Below are 18,202 nucleotides of genomic sequence, written 5' to 3'. Positions count from 1 at the left end.
ATGTGGAAGGAGAGACAGTTGGGAGGGTAGAAGGAGTTAGATCCCAATCATCGGACTTGCTCTCAGCATGTCCACTTTATCCTAAAAGGTTATCTTAAGTACAGCTCAGAGAGTTATTTTCTCTAGTTGATTGGTAAAGGACACTCCTTTGATTGGTACTTATCAATGAGTAAGTTGTCACTGGTAAAATGAGGAAAATAAGGTCCATGTAGTCAGTTTTTTGTAAAACTAGACTTATTTAATGACTTCTTTATTCTGATTTTATATCCTTGTTCTTTGCTATCTTTTATAAAATGATAGCAATAGAAGTATAATTTTCAGATCTCTTTATCTGAAAACATTAAAAAGTTAAAAAGTCTACTTCAGCCCCTAAATTTAAAAAAAGAATCATGGGTCTATGAAACTAGAAACTACTGGGCTGCTATTGCCTGGGTAATTGGGAGTGGGCCAAGTAGCCATGAGCACTTTATTTCTAATATCATTCTCAAAAAAACCCAACCAATCAAACAAAAAAAACTAGAAGAGACAAGGGCTCCCTGGTGAAGTGGCTGATTTTAGGACTGGGGTGGAAAATATATAGGATGAGCCTGGATTATTGTATAGTGTCAGAAAGTAAGGAGGTACCCAATAAAAACACAATGATGGATGTAGGTCAAAGGGACACAGGAGCAAACTGAAAGGATTCCCAGGGATCAAAACAGGAACAATTTGAGCAAAAAATAAATAGCACTGGATTATAACATAAAGTAGAAAATAAATATTCATCCACACTGATGTAAATAAAAAATTAAATAAATTAATGAGGGATAATAGATGACTCTCCTGTGCAGAATTCCAAATAATTTATTTAGATATTCTGCTTTTGAGGAGGCAGAGCATAACCACCCTCTATTTTTGTATGGGCTGTGCATAGTGACTTTTTTCCCCAAAGAGTACAGCATGGAAAGAGGAAAAAAGAGTAATTTTACATAGGAGAAAACTGATGAGCACTACCTCAGCCTGGTGCTCAAGATTAATGTCCTCAGTGATAGGTCATGTTGATAGTATATATGTTTGATATGCTGTGATGAAAATAGCACTTTACCTCTGTGGTCTTTCTCCCCTTTGCCAGTGTAATCATGAAAAAAATCAGAGAAACCCCAGTTGAGGGATGTTATGCACAATACCTCACCAGTACTCCTCAAAAAAAGTTATCAAAAACAAGGAAAGTTTGAGAAATTTTCATAACCAAGAGGAGCCTATGGAGATATTACAACTAAGTGTAATATGGTATTTTGCTTGGGATCCTGGAACAGTAAAACAGATATAAGGTAAGAACTAAGGAAGTGAGAATAAAGTATAAATTTTAGTTAATAATAACGTATCAATATTGGTTCATTAATCATGACAAATGTACCATACTAATAGAGAGTGTTAATAGAAGAAACTGGGTATAGGGTATATGAGAACTCTTTGTTACTATCTTCACTTTTTTTTTTTGTAAACTTAAAACTATTCTAAAAAAGTTTGTTTTTTAAAAGTAAATGGCCTAGATACTAAAGGGGGACATCCTGAATCACATCAGCACTGTCTGGAAATTTGGGCATTTCCTGGGGAACATACACAGAGGTGAATGCTCTCAGGTGGTTTTAGTATTATTAAAATGTTCTTAGGTCAAACCTAATCTTATGTATAGACTATTGTAAGGTAAACAACTAAACTTTATTTACACTTAACTAGGATATTGAATTAACAAATAATTGCTTTTGTTCCTGTTAGGAAACTTAAACCTTTTGTTTTTTGGTGTGTGAGTGACTCTCTCATTTCTTAGTAAGAATTTATTTACTTGCATGTTGTTATTATTGTCCTTAGAAACCTGCTTTTTCCTAGAGCAATTGATTTTGCTTTGAGCACTAGCCAAAAGTCTAGAGAAGGGCAATAACATGGAGGATTCTTTGCTCTGAAAACAACATGATTCAATCCTATTCAAGCCAAAGGGCATTTATAAACTCCCACTGTGTGCAAACACGTGCTGGGCCTCAAGTCACCCGCTTTACTTGAGCTTTCTACCCTTAGAAACCAGTTTATTTTTATTGGAACTACATCAGCATGTTTATATTTGATAGTTGGCCTGGTTTTTATAAAAAGCAGATAGTTTCACAAAGGAGTGGATGGATACTGTTTGAGCCAGGGAGGCAGGCATGAGGAGGAGGCATTTCTGGGCATGGAGATCCTGTGCACCACCTAGAAACGTAATTAGATGGCTGTCTACCTGCCTTGTTTGAAGACTGGCTTTGGTAGGTTGAACTGTAGGTCTGACCTGAGTCATCCCTCATATTCTTCCAATTTCTCTTTGTTCAATGGAGAATAAAGAGAATTTGACTAGGAAGAAGGAGACTTTTAGACCAGGCTGTACTTCTAGATATCTATGACATTTGACTTCATTTTTTTTTAACTTTGTGAAGAATTTTGAGAAGCTTATCTTTGATCCTTGTGCAACTTACATTTTCTGACCATATGAGCTGGACTAGGTAAGTCTTTGCTGAGGTTGGTGACTGTATCAATGAGGGAGCAGTTCTCAAAAGGTTTTTTAGTAGTTCTCTTTTTTTTTTTTCCTTGTTATTGCAAATGGATTTAAAAATTCCCTGAAGTTGGGACAGGAGTCCTGAGTTATTTTTCTTATTTGTTTTTGGCAAGTGACTGATTTCAAGCTTACATACTGGAATCGCTATATTGTCATTTGCAAAAAGAAGTGTAGTGGTGTAGGGAAAGGAGTATGGGCTCTGCAGTCATTCTGACTTGGGATTGAGTCCTGCCTTTGGCACTTAAGTAGACCTGTGACCATAGAAAAGTGATTTAACTCCTCTAAATCCAATTTTCTAATTAATAAAAAAATGACAGTAATAATTCTTCTCAGGGAAATATAATGATTGAATAGCACATGTGAAAATGACTATCACTTAGGTACTCAATAAGTGTTTTTCCCTTCTTTCCTTCCTCCTTCCCTTCCTTCCTCTCCTTCTTTTCTCCTTTCCTTTCTTCCATAATGATGAAAGTTACATATTTCATCAGTATGTTTGCAATTGGCATCTGGGATATTTATTGAATATATGTGGATGGGTGAGGTTTTTCTCCTTCCCTCTTCCTCCTCCTGAGTAGGGCATATGCCTGTCTAAATTAACAGTAAATGATAGGGGCACCTGGGTGGCTCAGTCATTAAGCGTCTGCCTTCATCTCAGGTCATGATCCCATGATCGAGCCCCGCATCAGGCTTCCTGCTCAGTGGGAAGCCTGCTTTTCCGTCTCCCACTCCCCTGCTTGTGTTCCCTCTCTCACTGTCTCTCTGTCTCTCTCTGTGTCAAATAAATAAATAAATAAATAAATAAATAAATAAATAAATAAAATCTTTAAAAACAAGTAGTAGATGATAGTATCCTAACATATAGTATATGCTCACAAGATGGGAGATCTAAGGTGGAAGATCTGATTATTTTTCAGCTAACATAGATAGAAGGAAGGCCATTACTTATGCTCTTTCTGCTTTTTCTTCTTCACTCCCTAAGAACTAGATGAGGCTGATAAAACTTAAGGACTGACAAACCAGAATTTCAAACTCACAGACCTCAGTGCCAGGAAGATTGTAAATGAGTGAAATGGGCTGGGTGTGAAGGAAAAGGCAATAGTAATAAGATCCATAGGACATGGCACCTTTATTCTGGCATGAAGACGCAATAGAGCATGAAGACTGTGATAAAGTGAAGCAAGTGGACCCCTTTTTAAAGGGGACAGCCACTACTTAGTTTGAGATAATTATTGCTGTGGGGGAATATGGGCTCTCTATCTCCAGATCTTCCCATTTTTTCAAGGGAAACTGGGAATATAAATATGTGAAAACTCTTGATTTTTTAAAAAGATTTTATTTTTAAGTAATCTCTACACCCAACATGGGGCTTGAACTCACAACCCTGAGATCAAGAATCACATGCTCTACTGATTGAGCCAGGCAGGGACCACTTGATTTTTCATTCTTGGCAATTAAACCAAAATTTAAGATAATACTCTGTGGGCCAACCACAAAAGACTGTGCTAGCAGTTTATGGTCTGTGAGCTGAAAGGATCATGGAGCTAGCTAGCTGTGGGGTCACTGGTGAGGGGAAGAAGATATTAGCAGTCCAAAAGGGAAGACCAGAGAGAGGGAGAGAGAAGGCTAGAGAAACAGGACAAATTAACAATCCTGAATCCTCAGCTCCCTGTGAACTCTGAAATGGATTATAATGTAGGACCCAAATCCTAAGTAAAGGACTGTTTTATGTGTGCGTACTTGACATGCTTAAAATAAGACCACCTGAAGCAAGAATAGCCCCATATGGTGATATATGTACTACCTGGTTTACAAATATTTGTTTTTCGACAACCAAAATTGTTCCTCTTATTTTTGCAAAAAACAGTTTACTTCAGTTTTGCATGAAAGGTATAATGCATCTATGTAAATAAGAGAGCAAAGAAATTTTCTAAATACTTTTATTTTTTTGACACAAATATCTCTGCACCTTTTGGGCTCTTCTTGCTGAAAAAAGGAGAACTGGTGATACCTTTGTTAATGACATTTAAAAAATGTGCTTCAGTGCATAGAGGTAATAACGTACTTTTTAAGTATGTTAATAATAAATTAAGGTTATAATGGCTGCCATGTTAGAGAAAATAATGAATAGATTAGTCTTAGTAAAAAATTAGTTTTGCAAGTAGATAAGCTAGGGATATCAAAACAGAAAAATTAGCTTCATACATTTTACTGTATACAAGTTTTTGATAAATAACATTCAATTATAGAATGTAATACCTTACCCAGCACCTGATATATTCAATAAATGTTTGTTAAATTTTACTGCATTTTAACACAGTAATTTTCCTCAGTAATAATTTCTCGGATAAAACTCAGATAAAAATAAAAATTTGTAAGAGATTTGTTTTGGTTCCTTGTAAAAGTGTATACTTCTAGAGAAAATAGCAGCAAGAGAAAGAAAAGAAAGTGTGTGTGTATTCTAAAAAGTGATTCCAACTCAGATTATTCAGAGATGACTACTTTGACCCTATCTGTATTTGTAGTCCCTGCTGGCAATATGCTGACAACATCCTTGGCCTCATTCTTTTTCTCTACTTATTTTGGCTTTACAGAGATCAAGTCTCAAGTCATGGGAATCTCCATGGCCTTCAGATGCTGAACTTTTCTTTCCTTCTTTTGTTCTTGCCTGGCTCAGAAGGGCATGCCAGATGATGTATGTTACCTTTTCAGAGTGAAGAAAGGATCTGGCCTGTGGAATCAATAGAGAAAGCCTTGGTCTCGGTGGTTTCTTGGTTCTCAACTCACCTGTTCTCAGCCAACTAAGAAGCCTCTTTATAAATGTGTTCTGATTAGCTGTTTTAGGTCCCTGTGCTTTGCGAAGCTCCTTTCTCCCACAGAGATATTATTAGGACATAGCCAGGCTAGAAAGGTTGTGGGAAGCTTTGGAGGTAGGAGGATAGGATCCAGAAAGGATTGCAGTAAGAAGAAGGGAATTCTGTTTGGTGAACTCCATAGTCCAAAGGTAGCCCTGAGTTGATTCCATTTAGGAACCAAGGGTGGACTTTCTTGTTTGGTTCTTCGGCCCTTTAAGTTTCCCCATCTGGGGCCAGGATATGTATCAGGAAAGAAATCATCCTTGGTGTGTCCTCTCATTTCTTTTTCTTCTAAACTTCTAAACTTCAGCTTCCAGGCATCGCACTGTAGTTTTGGGTGGACTCTTGGGTTCTTCTGGCTTTTTATCAGTTTTCTTTGATTCCTCATTAGGGTTGCTATCATCGGCCTTCTCCTCCTTTACTACTTTGGTTTCAATCATTTCCTTCTGCTGATTCTTGTTTGTAAAAGGAAAGGTCTTCACATACCTATAGGCATAATTATAAAATTAAAGTGAGAGATTTATTTGTAACACATACACCAATAGATAACGCTTTGTCTGTGATAGCCCGTATTAGCACAGTACACTGGGTACCTTTATTTCAGAGAGATGCTAACACATGCACACTCAAATACATTAATGCATCCCCACTGCAGTGGATTCATTTAGATGAGACAGTAAGTTTGCAGGCCAGACTTGAGGCTGACCTCATAACCCTCCCACCAACAACAAAGAACTGAGAATCAAAATAAAATATCTATTTTCCTCCTAGATGTCAGTCTGTTCTTTTTATCTCTTGATTCTCCAAGGGACAGCATTGACCTGTTTCTAAAGGCTGGATGACAGGCACATGCTGAAATAGTAGAAAGATTGGGTGTGGGAGGAAAGGTGAGATGAGGGAGAAAATTTACGATATAAGAAGACTATCATTTCTGTTTTGACGAGGAAAATGCCAATAACAACCCTGGAAAAACACAAGATAGGAATGTGACATAGATTATAAAACCAACAATGTGCCACAAACCTACCTTTTGACGTAGCAAACTGCCAGACCAGCTGCAGCAGCAAAGAAGAGGAGTGCAAGCACTAGCAGAGCCGTGGGGACACCTGGAGGAAACAGAGACATAGCCTATTGGTCCTTCGTTTATGCATTGTTGGGTGTGGCTCTCGTAACGATTCTTTACACCAAGCCCGACAACAGATAATGCAGGAGAAAAGCCTTCTCTGTGACCACAAAGAGGCTACTTAGAATGTTGGGCCCACATCTGCTTTGCTTCTTGCCTATAGAAATCCTTGGCCTTACCTCACATGCTCTCTCTATTTTATAAACTGCAATATGACAGAGTCCATTTCCTCTCTGTGGCCTTGAGATGATATGTTTGGAGCTAATTAAGTGTAAACCCTTCCTTTTAAATAGGAAGACAAACTTTTTAATCATTTTTAATCATTTAAGGTATATATTTTTAAAAGAACTTCGATGTATTAATAGTGATTTATTTTTAAAAGGCTTTGAGTTTTAAAAGTGAAGCTATTTTATACTCATGATTTTTAGTTTAATCATTAAGTTTCTTTAGAGTTCTCAAGTTCTATGACTTTATGAAAACTGAGTTTGCATTAAGGCTTTACTTGTATTTGGCAGGTCCTGAGTACCTAATCTGGAGACAACATGGTTTTTATGTATTGTCTGTTATACATAAACACACACACACACACACACACACACACACACAATGCAAACACAGAAAGCTTTTACCTCCAAACCCAACGGCCTCATTCTTGAATGTGGTTTTATATTCAGTATATGACTCAGTTTCTGTTTCTGTAGATATGGTGCTAGTTTCCACAAAGCCTTCTGTTACACAAATCAATTTTCTTTTCCGTCGAGTAGAAGTGGAAGCCAGAGCAGAAGTAGGAGCAAGAGAAGGTGTAGCAGAATAAGGTGCATCAGTAGTTGAAGATGAGTATGCACTGTCACTGACAATCATTTCTGTCGTGTACATTGCCTCTTCAGTGTTGAATATGGGGTCGTTGGTGGAGATGATTTCTGGAAGGCATGAGTTAATCCAAGTATCTGTTGGGGGAGGGAAAAATAAAGTAACAAGTAAGTATTAAAACAGCCTCCTAATTGTTCTTCCTGCCTCTAGTCTTACTCCTCTCCAGCCCCCTTACAGTGTAGCCAGAATGATCTTACAAAAATGCAAATCTAATCATATCACTTTCTTCCTTAGAATTCTTCAGTGACTGCCTCAATTGCATAGCCTATAAGGCCCCCCTGTGATCTGTCCCCTGCTGACATGGCTAGCCTTATCTGATCAGTGTGTCTCTTATTTCTCCTGCCTTCTCACATTTCTTCTGTTCTTTGATATGCTTTCTTTCATATCCAAGCCTTTGACCATGGTGCTTTGTTTACCTGTAAGACTCTTTGCCCCTTCTTTACTTAATTCTTACTTATCCTTCAAGTCTCAGATTGAATATCTCTTTATTAGGCAGACTTGATGACTAGATTGGGTCCCTAGGCATATGTTTTTGTACCTCCTTATACTTCCCTTGTCAAGGTTCTCATTGCACTGCTCTACACTGGACTGAGCTCCCTAGAAGCAGGAACCCCATCTGTCTTGGTCATCATGGTATGTTCTCTGTGTCTAGCACATTGTTCATGCTCAATAAATATTTAATGAATAAAGAAAGGATGCAGAAGTGACAGGATGGAAAGAGTAGATGGGGAGACTGAATATACACACATGACAATATACACTTAAGGTCAGAGATCAAAAACCAGATTTCTCTGTGTTCTTCAACATAAAATTTTTTTAAGGAGGGGAGCAGAGGAGGGATATAGATTTGCTTTCCAATCTGATGAATATGATAGAGAGGAAACAACATTTTTGAGCATCTTATCTGAGTCAATCATGACACTTCATTTAACAATTTTATTAAACTCTCATTTTATAGGAAGAAACTGAAGTTTAGTGAAATCGAATAACTTGCTGAAATTCACATAGCTGGTAAATGACAGATCCATGTAATATATTATAATAAGAATTTGCATCTATTTTAAATTCCTACTTATTTCTGGCAGTAGGTAGCATCAGCTGGAATGTTAGTTAAGAAGAAAAAGTTATTCCATTCATTTTTGAAAAATACAATAAATTACCAATCAAGGTCATAGATACTACTGATAAAACATTTTGACTATACACACATTCAGTCAGAATTTTATAATATTTATTTTATTTGAAAACATCTCTATTCAAACACATATCATCCTTGACTTTTGCCTTGAACTTCTAGTTACATTTCTTATTCTTGAGCACATCCTAAGCAGTTTTTCCTTCAAAAATTGAAAATTTTTTAATATCAGGAAAGAAATACTGAGTACAACATACTATGTTGGGAACTGAAAATACAGAGACATACAGCATAGTTTCAGTTTCCAGGACAGTCGTATTTTGATAAAGGTAGGAGGAGGTCACTGGGGATTCACAGAGGAGATGGTATGGAGAATTGACGTGTTTGTTCAAATATTTATTGAGCCCCAACTCTGTGCTAAACACTGTTCCAAATGCTAAGGTCATGGTACAAAGAAGAGAGAGTCCTTACATTTAAGGGCCCTATATGCTAATGGAAGGATAGATTTAAGGGGGGAAAAAAAGGCCAGGGGAACCTGAGTGGCTCAGTTGGTTAAGCATCTAACTCTTGATTTCAGCTCAGGTCGTGATCTCAGAGTTGTGCGATCGAGCCCCATGTAGGGCTCCATGCTGGGCATGGAGCCTGCTTAGGATTCTCTCTCTTCCTCTCCCTCTCCCTCTGCACAACCGCCTGCTCCTTTCCATCGCTCTTAAAAAAAAAAAAAAGGCAGAAATTTTAAAGGGTGATAAGTGTTAAGAAGAAAATTAAACAGGATAAAGATTAAACCAGTAGCGGTAGGGAATGGGAAATGGATACTTTGAATAGGATGATATGAGAAAGTGGGGAGGTGATACTTAAACTGAGACCTAAGTGATAAAAAGTAGCCAGTCACTGAAGATCTAGGGCAAAAGTATTCCAAGTAAAGAGAACAGGAAGTTCAAGAGCCCAAAGTTGAATGAACTCAGTGTGTTTGATGTTTTAGTAAAAGACCATTATGGCTGGAACACAGCAGTAGCTCATCTAGTATGGAAGAGGGAATACAATATTCCAGTCAATAGGAATAGCATGACCCAAGAATCCAGAAGTTCGAAAAAGTAGTTATATCGAAAAATGACAAGGAGTACAGTGTGGCTGGAGAATGGGGTGTGTATATGATTGGGAGCATGAAAGACTGCAAGTAGGAGATGACTGGGAAGATAGCCTGGAGCCAGAGTATTGAGATTCATAATTGCCATGTTAAAGCATTTGGAATTTATTTTGTAGGAGTTGGAATACTGGGTCCACAAACCTCCTAACTGATATAGGAGTTCTCATACATGCTTATTTTTATGTGTAAAAGGCTTCATAGTTTACATTATATTCTCAAATAGGAAGTCACCCAAGTGCTGTGGAGCAGAGGAATAATATAATTATCAGTGGATGCATGTGGAGGATGAAATGCAATGTGGAGAGAGGACAATCCAGGAACAAGGAAGGAGATTATTGCAATTACAAAGAAATAGGGGAATCTAGAAGTACCTGGAATCCTAAAACTTAGATCTTAGCGATCTCTTAGGAAAGAGTGATTTTGAACCCTGGCTACACATTGGAATCATATGAAGAGCTTTTAAAAAACACTGATGCTCAGAACCTGACCAGGGCCTGGTATGTTATTGATGTATATTCATTACCATGGAAGGTGCTATGTGGAAGTAGTATGGCTCAAGACTTAAATCCTGGCTCTTTCCCTTATTGACTATGACCATAGCGAAATACACACTAAGCATCAGTTATTTCTCCTGGAAAATAGAAATGATACATTTGTGTCATTTTACTGAGGATTAATGAGATAATAAATGTGTAGGGCCTAGCATAATGGATGGGCATGTTAGATAGGATCTATCTAAGAATTAGTTTCCTTTGCCTCTCTGTTCATTAAATGTAGCCAAAAAGGCCACAGTGTGAGGGAGCAACAGCAGTCTGATCCTGTGATCCCTGCCGGGTTGAAGGCACACCTAGGAGTGTTAGGACCTAGCTCTCCTTCCCCTGCAAACTATGAATATAATTTCTTTAGAATGTGCCAAGTACTCTGATATTAAACACAGAGTGTGGTTGGACTCCAAGAGGAAAGATAGGAGTAAGGGATATGGGAAGGCTTCTTGAAGAGGCTGGCACTTGAGAATTGAATAAAGAGTAGCAGTTAGCTAAGTGGGGAGGAAGATGGGCATTGTGGCAGAGGGAACAGCATGAAACAGATGGTGCATGCAGAGCGTTCAAAGTACTTTGGTCTGGTCTCCCAGAACCCACAAAGATAGCAATAAAAAAAGACAATTAGGGTAAGGTATAGGGTCAGGTTTAGGGTTATTCTAATCCCCAGACCTCACAAGATAGCCATAAAAAAGAAAGTTACAAAAACAACGAAACATAGGGTAAGTTTAGGAGTAGTGTTAGGATAAGGGTTAGGTTAACTCTGATCCTCACAAAGATGGCAAACAGAAGCACATGAGCCTAATTTATTTCAAAATGATAATATAACCACACAGAGTTGTGAATTTTTCAAGTCACCTTTGTACATAGTTTTTTTGACAGTACAACCTTAGAGGGCTATCTTCTGGGGACTGAAAGAAATGCAAAGAAATCTCAAATTTCACTCAATAGGTTCATTATTCCTAATAATGTTTGTTTTATAATTTTGAAACTATTATAGGATAAGAAAGTATATTACTATTATTTATTGGGAACTAAGATCTTCTGTGTAAGAGAAAAAAGATGCAGGTATAAAACAAACTAAGAAAAAATTTGAATTGTTAAATTTGAGTTGGAAATATCAATACAAATTCATAATTTTTAGATATATGTATGTATGTGTAAATATACACATAGCTATCCACTAAAAATACTGAGAAGCAATGAAAACTCCAGTGGTAATGAAAATTACTTGAATCCAGATCTTGGTTTCTAATTAACATTTTCCATTACAAAGAACCTGGGCTTCTTGGAGAAATAAATGGCTGATTCCACATCAGGGGCAGAGAAAGTACAAAGTAAGTCTGGGAAATGCTATTATTATGTTAGAAAGAAAGGAATTGCTCCAATACTAATGGAATAAAGGGCACAAAAGTCAACTAGGAGGGGCTCCTATTACCAAATTTGGGACAATTTGAGCATCAAAAAGAATAATAATTGTAAAATTGATCATAACATGTTGAACACACAGAATAAGTAAAATGTCATGTGTCCATAGTAGTATAAGGAGGAGGGAAGAGGTGTGTGTGTGTGTGTGTGTGTGTGTGTGTGTGTGTGTGTGTGAGAAAGAGAGAGAGAGAGAGAGAGAGAGGGAGAGAAATTCTTCTTATCAAAGAATACCAGCTAACAAATGTAGAAGGAAGATTTAGAAAGTCACCATCTTGTAGCCCTACATATAATAACTGGTTCCAGCAAGAATTACCAATGGCTGCTTAAACTACTAGGTACAAGATAGTTCGAGTCAGAATATTTGCATGGTGCCACAATATCACATTGTAGATTACCTACTCATTGCAAGGGGAAAAACATATATTTATGAGTTCATTTAGAGAGGTCTGGCATCTTATTCAAATGATCAAAATTAGCATATTAATAATGGGACATACTGACATTAAGTGCCTTTTGTTGAGAAGTGATCTAAAGTACATGGTAATCTAAAGTACACGGTATCATCTATGAGGTCTTTTTTTTTATTATTATCAATTAGCCACTATATAGTACACCATTAGTTTTTGATGTAGTCTTTTTGCCAAAAATATTGAACAAGAGTTGAATCAAGCCTCTAGATCTAACTTTAATTATACAGGAAAGATAGGGGATGGAAGTACAAGTTAAATGAAACCACAAGGAAACACACAAATCCAAGTCCTCTTCCTCTGATCCCATTTTGTGAAGTCCAGAGGGCTGGGTATCATATCATCACACTGACAGCTGCGAGGAAGGCCAGAAAGTTACAATACCAGGTCATTTGACAAGCATGGGCTGGCTATGAGATATACAGGCATGTGAACCACCAATTCCCCAGCCAAAAGTGGTGGGCAGAAGAGGCAGAGGAGAGGAGGATGATGGTAAAACAAATGTTGAAAGAAGCTTTATGTTCCAGTATTGACTCTGCCACCAACTGAACAAGCCAGACCTCCAATCTGAACTATCATTTCATCCATGAAATGAGGAAAGAGGACAAAGTGTCTTTCAGGTCTCTTTTTAGGTCAAAGCCTCCTGATTCAGAGAACTGCTTGGACCCTATGTTGCTTTTGGGCAACACAGTGTTGCTAGTGCACGTTTATTTCTTGGATCTTAGAGTATGACTTTGGAATCTATCCTTGTATGTGACCACTTAGCTGTCTGACCTTTGGAATGTCAGATTTATGAGTATGTGTGAAGAGTAATAAATCAGCAGAGGTTCTTACGATCAACTGAGAGCAAGTATTTAGTGAAAGAAAAACTTCCTGAGATATTCCTTAGGTAAAGCACTTGGGATAAAATGATTGTGGTCTCCAAGCAAGGTTAAAAGAACAACTGTGTGACCATGAGCAAACCAATTCTATTTTCTAGCTTTAACTCCTTCCTTCATAAAATGATCTTATCCTTGAAGATGTCAAGTATAGCGTCTGAATTTCTTCTCTTCTAAAAAAAATGAAGGTTATGGGAAAGAGCATGGCTTGAGAGTTAGACCTCTGTTAAAATCTTTGTAGTAGTGAGAACTTAGACAAATGTACTTACATCCTCTGAGCTAAATTTTCCCCTCTACAAAATGAGGGTGACAAAGTGTACCTCAGAGAAAGATTGTCAAGGTTCAGTGTGGTAACTCAGTACATTGCTTTGTCTATAGTGGATATTTCCTTACCTTATAAGATGGAGGGGCATGGGTAATGGAGCCTCTTGGGATGCCCTCTCCCTATATTGCCATTTAGTCATATTTTCCCTAAGTTTTTTTCTCTGAGGGGCACATGGCCACCTCTAGCCCGGTCACAGAGGCATTCTTGGAGTACTAAATGACCATCACCACGATTTCTTCTACTGCTGCTCAGGGTTACTCTTCTTAGATGGATCACAGAACCAGAGAAAACATGGAGAGGCTGTAGATCTGACTTACCAGATGAGTTGTAACAGTAGGCCAAGAATTTTTTGCTGACTGAATTTCTCCAAACCAGGACACCTGTCCCATTCTTTCCACACTTGGGGTTTGGGAGAATCCGAGGGATGACCAAGAACTTATCTGCAACCCATCCATAGCTATAACAGAATGCACATTATTTGAATGAATACATTGATTTCTATTGCTTGAACAAGAACACAACGCTGAAAGAACTCCAGGAGTGTTTATTCTAGTTGTTTCTCACCTGCAAGTCTCAAAGCCAAACTTCCATGCTGCTTCAACCTGGTCTTTGCTGGCCAAAGTTAGTCCCATCAGCCTACAGGCCTCCTGGGCTTCTGCAAAATTCAGCTGCTGAGCTGTCTTTTTGTTCACAAGGGTGACCCCCACAATTCTGCATGGCCCTGAGGTGGAAAGTTCTGCAAAGGAATCACAGAAGTCCTCAATTTGCTGCTGTCCTTGTTCCCAGCCTGTAGGCTGTTCTTCCTAGTAGAGCATTATTGTCTTGATATAGCAGTGAGGTCCTCGTGACTGGGATTGAAGTTTAGAAATAACAGAACACAGGCCAGGCATTTCCCACAAGGACATCCCTCTGGGTTAGCTGGGTCTTTGCTCCTGTCCAAGCTGTAACTCTCATCAGATCTGAGTCTATTGTGCCCTGTTGCATTAAGGTGCCTTGTTGCTTATGTGGAGGCTTTGGCTACCAGTTTCTGGGGTTGGGTCTAGGTGATGCAGTTGCTGCAAACCTTTTTGGAGTCTATAAAATGAAAGGTCTGAGACTTTGAGAAAGATAGAATTCAGGGCTGTGGTTAATAGAATAGTTAACAATACTCCAAACCAGTGTGGCTTGGGAACACCACTATTTCTGAGATGGGCTGAAAAATATTGCACTTGGTGTAACAAGAGTGTGAGCTTTCTCAGTCCCAGGTCTTCTCTGACCATTGGGGGGCAGGCTTACTCAGAAGTTCCTGTAGGAACTGGGCAGTGAAACTTGCATGGCAAAGAAACTAAATAAAGTTGAGTTCTAGAGTCAGACCTGTATTTAAATCTGGCCTATGTCACTTGCTAGCTCTGTGATCTTAGGCTAGTTACTTCATCTCTTTGAGACTCAGTTTCCTTATTTATAAAATTGAGAAAGTAACAGTATCTATTGTATAGGGTAGTGAGAGTTGAGTTAATTCAAATAAAAATGCTTAGGATAGCGCCTGCCGCATAGTAGATGCTCAGTAAATCATAAATAACATCATTATGTTATCTTCAAAGCTTTTTGGCTTTAGTCAGCTAATGGTTGATCTCCCTAGGGAAGCTGAGGCAGTTGAACAGATATGTTGTGATTATATTTTACTCAAAAGTTAATGAATCCAAGAATTCTTCTGATCCCCTTTCTTGGTTCTGGGATTTATAGACCTGTATGAAACTGCAAAGTTGTATTGCATTCAGGTACATTATTCCTTTTGGGCTTTATCCACAAAAGTCCTTAAGAGGACATTACAGTCTTCCAAGAAGTTGCTTGTACACAGATCTGTGCATTGGATGCCCAGTCAAATGCTTTGACCACTTTCTATGTTGGTATTTAAAGTTTCTCCTTGTAGGGGCACCTGGGTGGCTTAGTCATTAAGCATCTGCCTTTGGCTCAGGTCATGATCCCAGGGTCCTGGGATCCTAGCCCCGCATTGGGCTCTCTGCTCAGTGGGAAGCCTGCTTCTCCCTCTCCCTATACCATTCCCCCTGCTTGTGTCCCCTCTCTTGCTGTCTCTCTCTCTCTCTCTCTGACAAATAAATAAATAAAATCTTAAAAAAAAATAAAGTTTCTCCTTGCAAACATGAAAGGAACATTTCCAAGTCTTCCATTGACCTTGCTATGCTCCGGAGCCGGGGGTGGGAAGAGGGGATATGTATATGATATACAATATTTTTTTTAATGTTATGTTAGTCATCATACAGTATACGATGTACAGTATTTGTAGATGGCTTTATTTGCTTCCAGACCTTGCTTTCACCAAAAGAGAAACTAGAGAGGCAACACCCCAATATGAGTGTTTGTGACAAAACAGCCTCTTGTGACTATATGCACTTATACTAATACCTATACCAATACTGATACTAATACTAATGCTAGTATTAATTCTAACATCTATCATCTGTTTATACTACTCTGTACCAAACCCTGTCTCCTTTAATAAAAAGTGGAGGCTCAGGAAGATTAAGTAACTTTCCCAAGCCCAAGGATATAAAGCAAGGATATAGGGCAGATTGGGGGCACAAACCCAATTATGACTGACTCTGAAACCCCAGTTCTTAATTAAGACACTATTCTGCTTCCCGCTGTATTATGGGGGAGATGAACACACACACACACACACACACACACACACACACACACACACACACACACTACAACTAGAACTGGACTCTCCAAACACACGTGTCCTGGAATTTGGCTTATTTAGTCCATGAGCTTGCTGTTGTTCAAATCTCATGGCTGCTTCTTTGGGAATACCTGCAAAGAAGGTTTATTAATTACACTATAAAGTGGTCTTGCTACTTTTTCATCAAAACTCATTTTTACCTTAAAAGTTATTATTTAGAGTAATGATAGACCTATTCTGGGCAATAGACCTAGCCTTGATTATTTCATCTGTTATTAATTGACTCTGGGATGTTGGGCAAGTTAGTGTTAAACGGAGATGGTTATATCTTCACAGAATTTTTGTCAGAATAGATAATTTGTACCTAGCAGGGGCTGGGTCCATCATAGGTAGTCAACAAGTAGTAGTCATTTTTATGCTTTCCTATTTCATTTAAAGACAAAAAGAGGGAGCTGGAATCCAAGAGCTACTCCACTAATCTCTTCCTTAAGATTTTTTTAGGAAACAACAGGGAAATATTGTATGCTTAGGATCAGACAGAGCCGAATTCAAAGCCAAGCTTTATTATTTACCATTTATATGGCACTAGGCAAGTCACTTGGCTTTACTTGAGCCTTATTTGAGCCTATTTCTTCATCTATAAAATGTCTTCTTGAGAAGATTAAATGAAATTTATATATTACATATATTACATATATAAAAATTATATGTAATATATAGTTTAATTTCCTTAGGAAATTTTTGCCATCATCAGAGAATGGTCTAAAGAATAATTTTCAAAAGTTTGAGTAATGGCAGCATTGGGGGAAACAATGAATAGTATCCCCAGGGGAATTTCAAAGAGGACAAAACTTATTTGAGAGTAACAGTTCTGGTATTTGAAAAAAAATCAATTATATAACTGTAGCCTCTCATAAAATTAAATACAACAATAAATGAATCAAATCAGGATACCTGATTCTAAAATAGTTATATTACAGAACATCTTCCAGCATAGGAATATAAAATTTTCCTTTTAAAGTACTCAAATTTTCATTTGCCTGGAGCTGTAATTGAGTGATTTGTGGTTACAGTTTTTTTTTGCCTACATTGCAGAATGAGGTTACTCCTTAGGCATCTCAAAAGCCCAGAAATCACTTAAAGTCATTCCATTGGTAGGGAGCTAATGACTAATTTTCAAGCCTACATTTTCACAGTTTTTTTTTTTCTCAGTCAATTGGCTGTTTACTTCATATTAAAAACATATATGGTAGTATAGTAAAATTGAAATTAAAATAATTATGCTGACACTTCCAAAAATATAAAACAGGTCAATATTTAGTGAAAGTTGGTCATTTTCCCCAAGCTTAAAATTCATTACAGTCATGGTTTGTTTCTGCAATGAAACACTTTTAAAATCAAATGATCTCTCCTCAATGTTTTGACTCAAGATATTCCCATTAAAAAAAGATTCCGTAACCAAAAATGAAAGTCAAGATTACATAAAGATAAATGTGAATCATTTTGGTGAAGTCGACAATATGGTGAAAACATTTCTGGCAGAGCAATCCTACCAACTAGATCTTCTGTTGACATTGAGGATAACCCCTACTCCCAACAATCCACAGTTAAGAATTAAGTAGGCTTAGGACAAGTTTGCAAGATCTTGCCTTGCCGCAGGTTGGAAATCTGGTAAGAAACCTACCTTCTACACGGAGAGATGTGACCAGGAGCCTTGTGGTCCAGATGGAGGCAAGAAGCAACACCAGGCTGAAGCATTTGGCCATTATGCCAACCCCTTCTCAGCCAGAGAAACACCCTGGATAGTCACTGGCAGTAACAGAGGCAGACAATCACCAGTCTGGATGGAGACTTCTGGAAATATATTGGAGCCCCACTGCTCCACTTCATAACTGAGACATCCGGATTTCCCTGCTTTCAAGCTTCTGACTTGTCAAGGTCACTGGGGGAAATGAGTGACGTCCCTTAAATGCCCAGGCTGTACTTTGTGGATTGCTTTCTGGAAAATTTAGCTAATGCTGACTCAGAAAACACACGAATGAGGAAGGCAGATAGCACAGCATGAACTGCTGGAGGTTTCCCCAATTCCCATATTCCCTGCCACCTCCCGCTTCCCTCACCAGCTCATTCTCACACAGTTCATTGTTATTACCTGTGGAGCCTATTCATTTATCTACTCGTAGGAATGT

The 18,202-nt window shown here is 38.1% G+C and overlaps 1 protein-coding gene and 1 long non-coding RNA gene across 2 annotated transcripts in view; one reads left to right on the top strand and one right to left on the bottom strand.

Moving 5' to 3' along the window:
• The first annotated feature begins 1,131 nt into the window (after positions 1–1,131).
• Positions 1,132–18,202, top strand: part of LOC112806116 (uncharacterized) — a 43,408-nt gene continuing 26,337 nt past the window's right edge. The window contains exon 1 of the long non-coding RNA XR_012375359.1: positions 1,132–1,310. This is a non-coding gene — a long non-coding RNA (uncharacterized lncRNA). The remainder of the gene's footprint in view (positions 1,311–18,202) is intronic.
• On the bottom strand, positions 4,484–17,971 carry LYVE1 (lymphatic vessel endothelial hyaluronan receptor 1). The gene is made up of 6 exons (XM_025848402.2): positions 17,698–17,971; positions 13,892–14,063; positions 13,645–13,784; positions 7,168–7,485; positions 6,443–6,521; positions 4,484–5,901 (listed from the first exon to the last, which is right to left on the bottom strand). Exons 1-6 carry the CDS (start codon positions 17,777–17,779, stop codon positions 5,715–5,717), a joined length of 978 nt encoding a protein of 325 aa, XP_025704187.1. The 5' UTR covers positions 17,780–17,971; the 3' UTR covers positions 4,484–5,714.

The sequence above is a fragment of the Callorhinus ursinus genome, unplaced genomic scaffold (assembly GCF_003265705.2).
Source record: "Callorhinus ursinus isolate GAN/ISIS: 27379988/994484 unplaced genomic scaffold, GSC_fseal_2.0 scaffold49, whole genome shotgun sequence".
In the NCBI taxonomy this organism is placed as follows: domain Eukaryota; kingdom Metazoa; phylum Chordata; class Mammalia; order Carnivora; family Otariidae; genus Callorhinus; species Callorhinus ursinus.
The sequence above is the reverse complement of the archived record's forward strand: the minus strand, read 5'-3'. Positions and strand labels throughout refer to the sequence as shown.

What these genes read in the sequence shown, in the direction of transcription:
- LYVE1 (XM_025848402.2), bottom strand. Translation starts at nt 17,779, where the DNA reads ATGGCCAAATGCTTCAGCCTGGTGTTGCTTCTTGCCTCCATCTGGACC. An exon ending in CACATCTCTCCGTGTAGAAG is followed by an intron (nt 14,064 to 17,697) that starts GTAGGTTTCTTA and finishes ATTCCTTTGCAG; the next exon opens with AACTTTCCACCTCAGGGCCA. An exon ending in TTTGGCTTTGAGACTTGCAG is followed by an intron (nt 13,785 to 13,891) that starts GTGAGAAACAAC and finishes ATTCTGTTATAG; the next exon opens with CTATGGATGGGTTGCAGATA.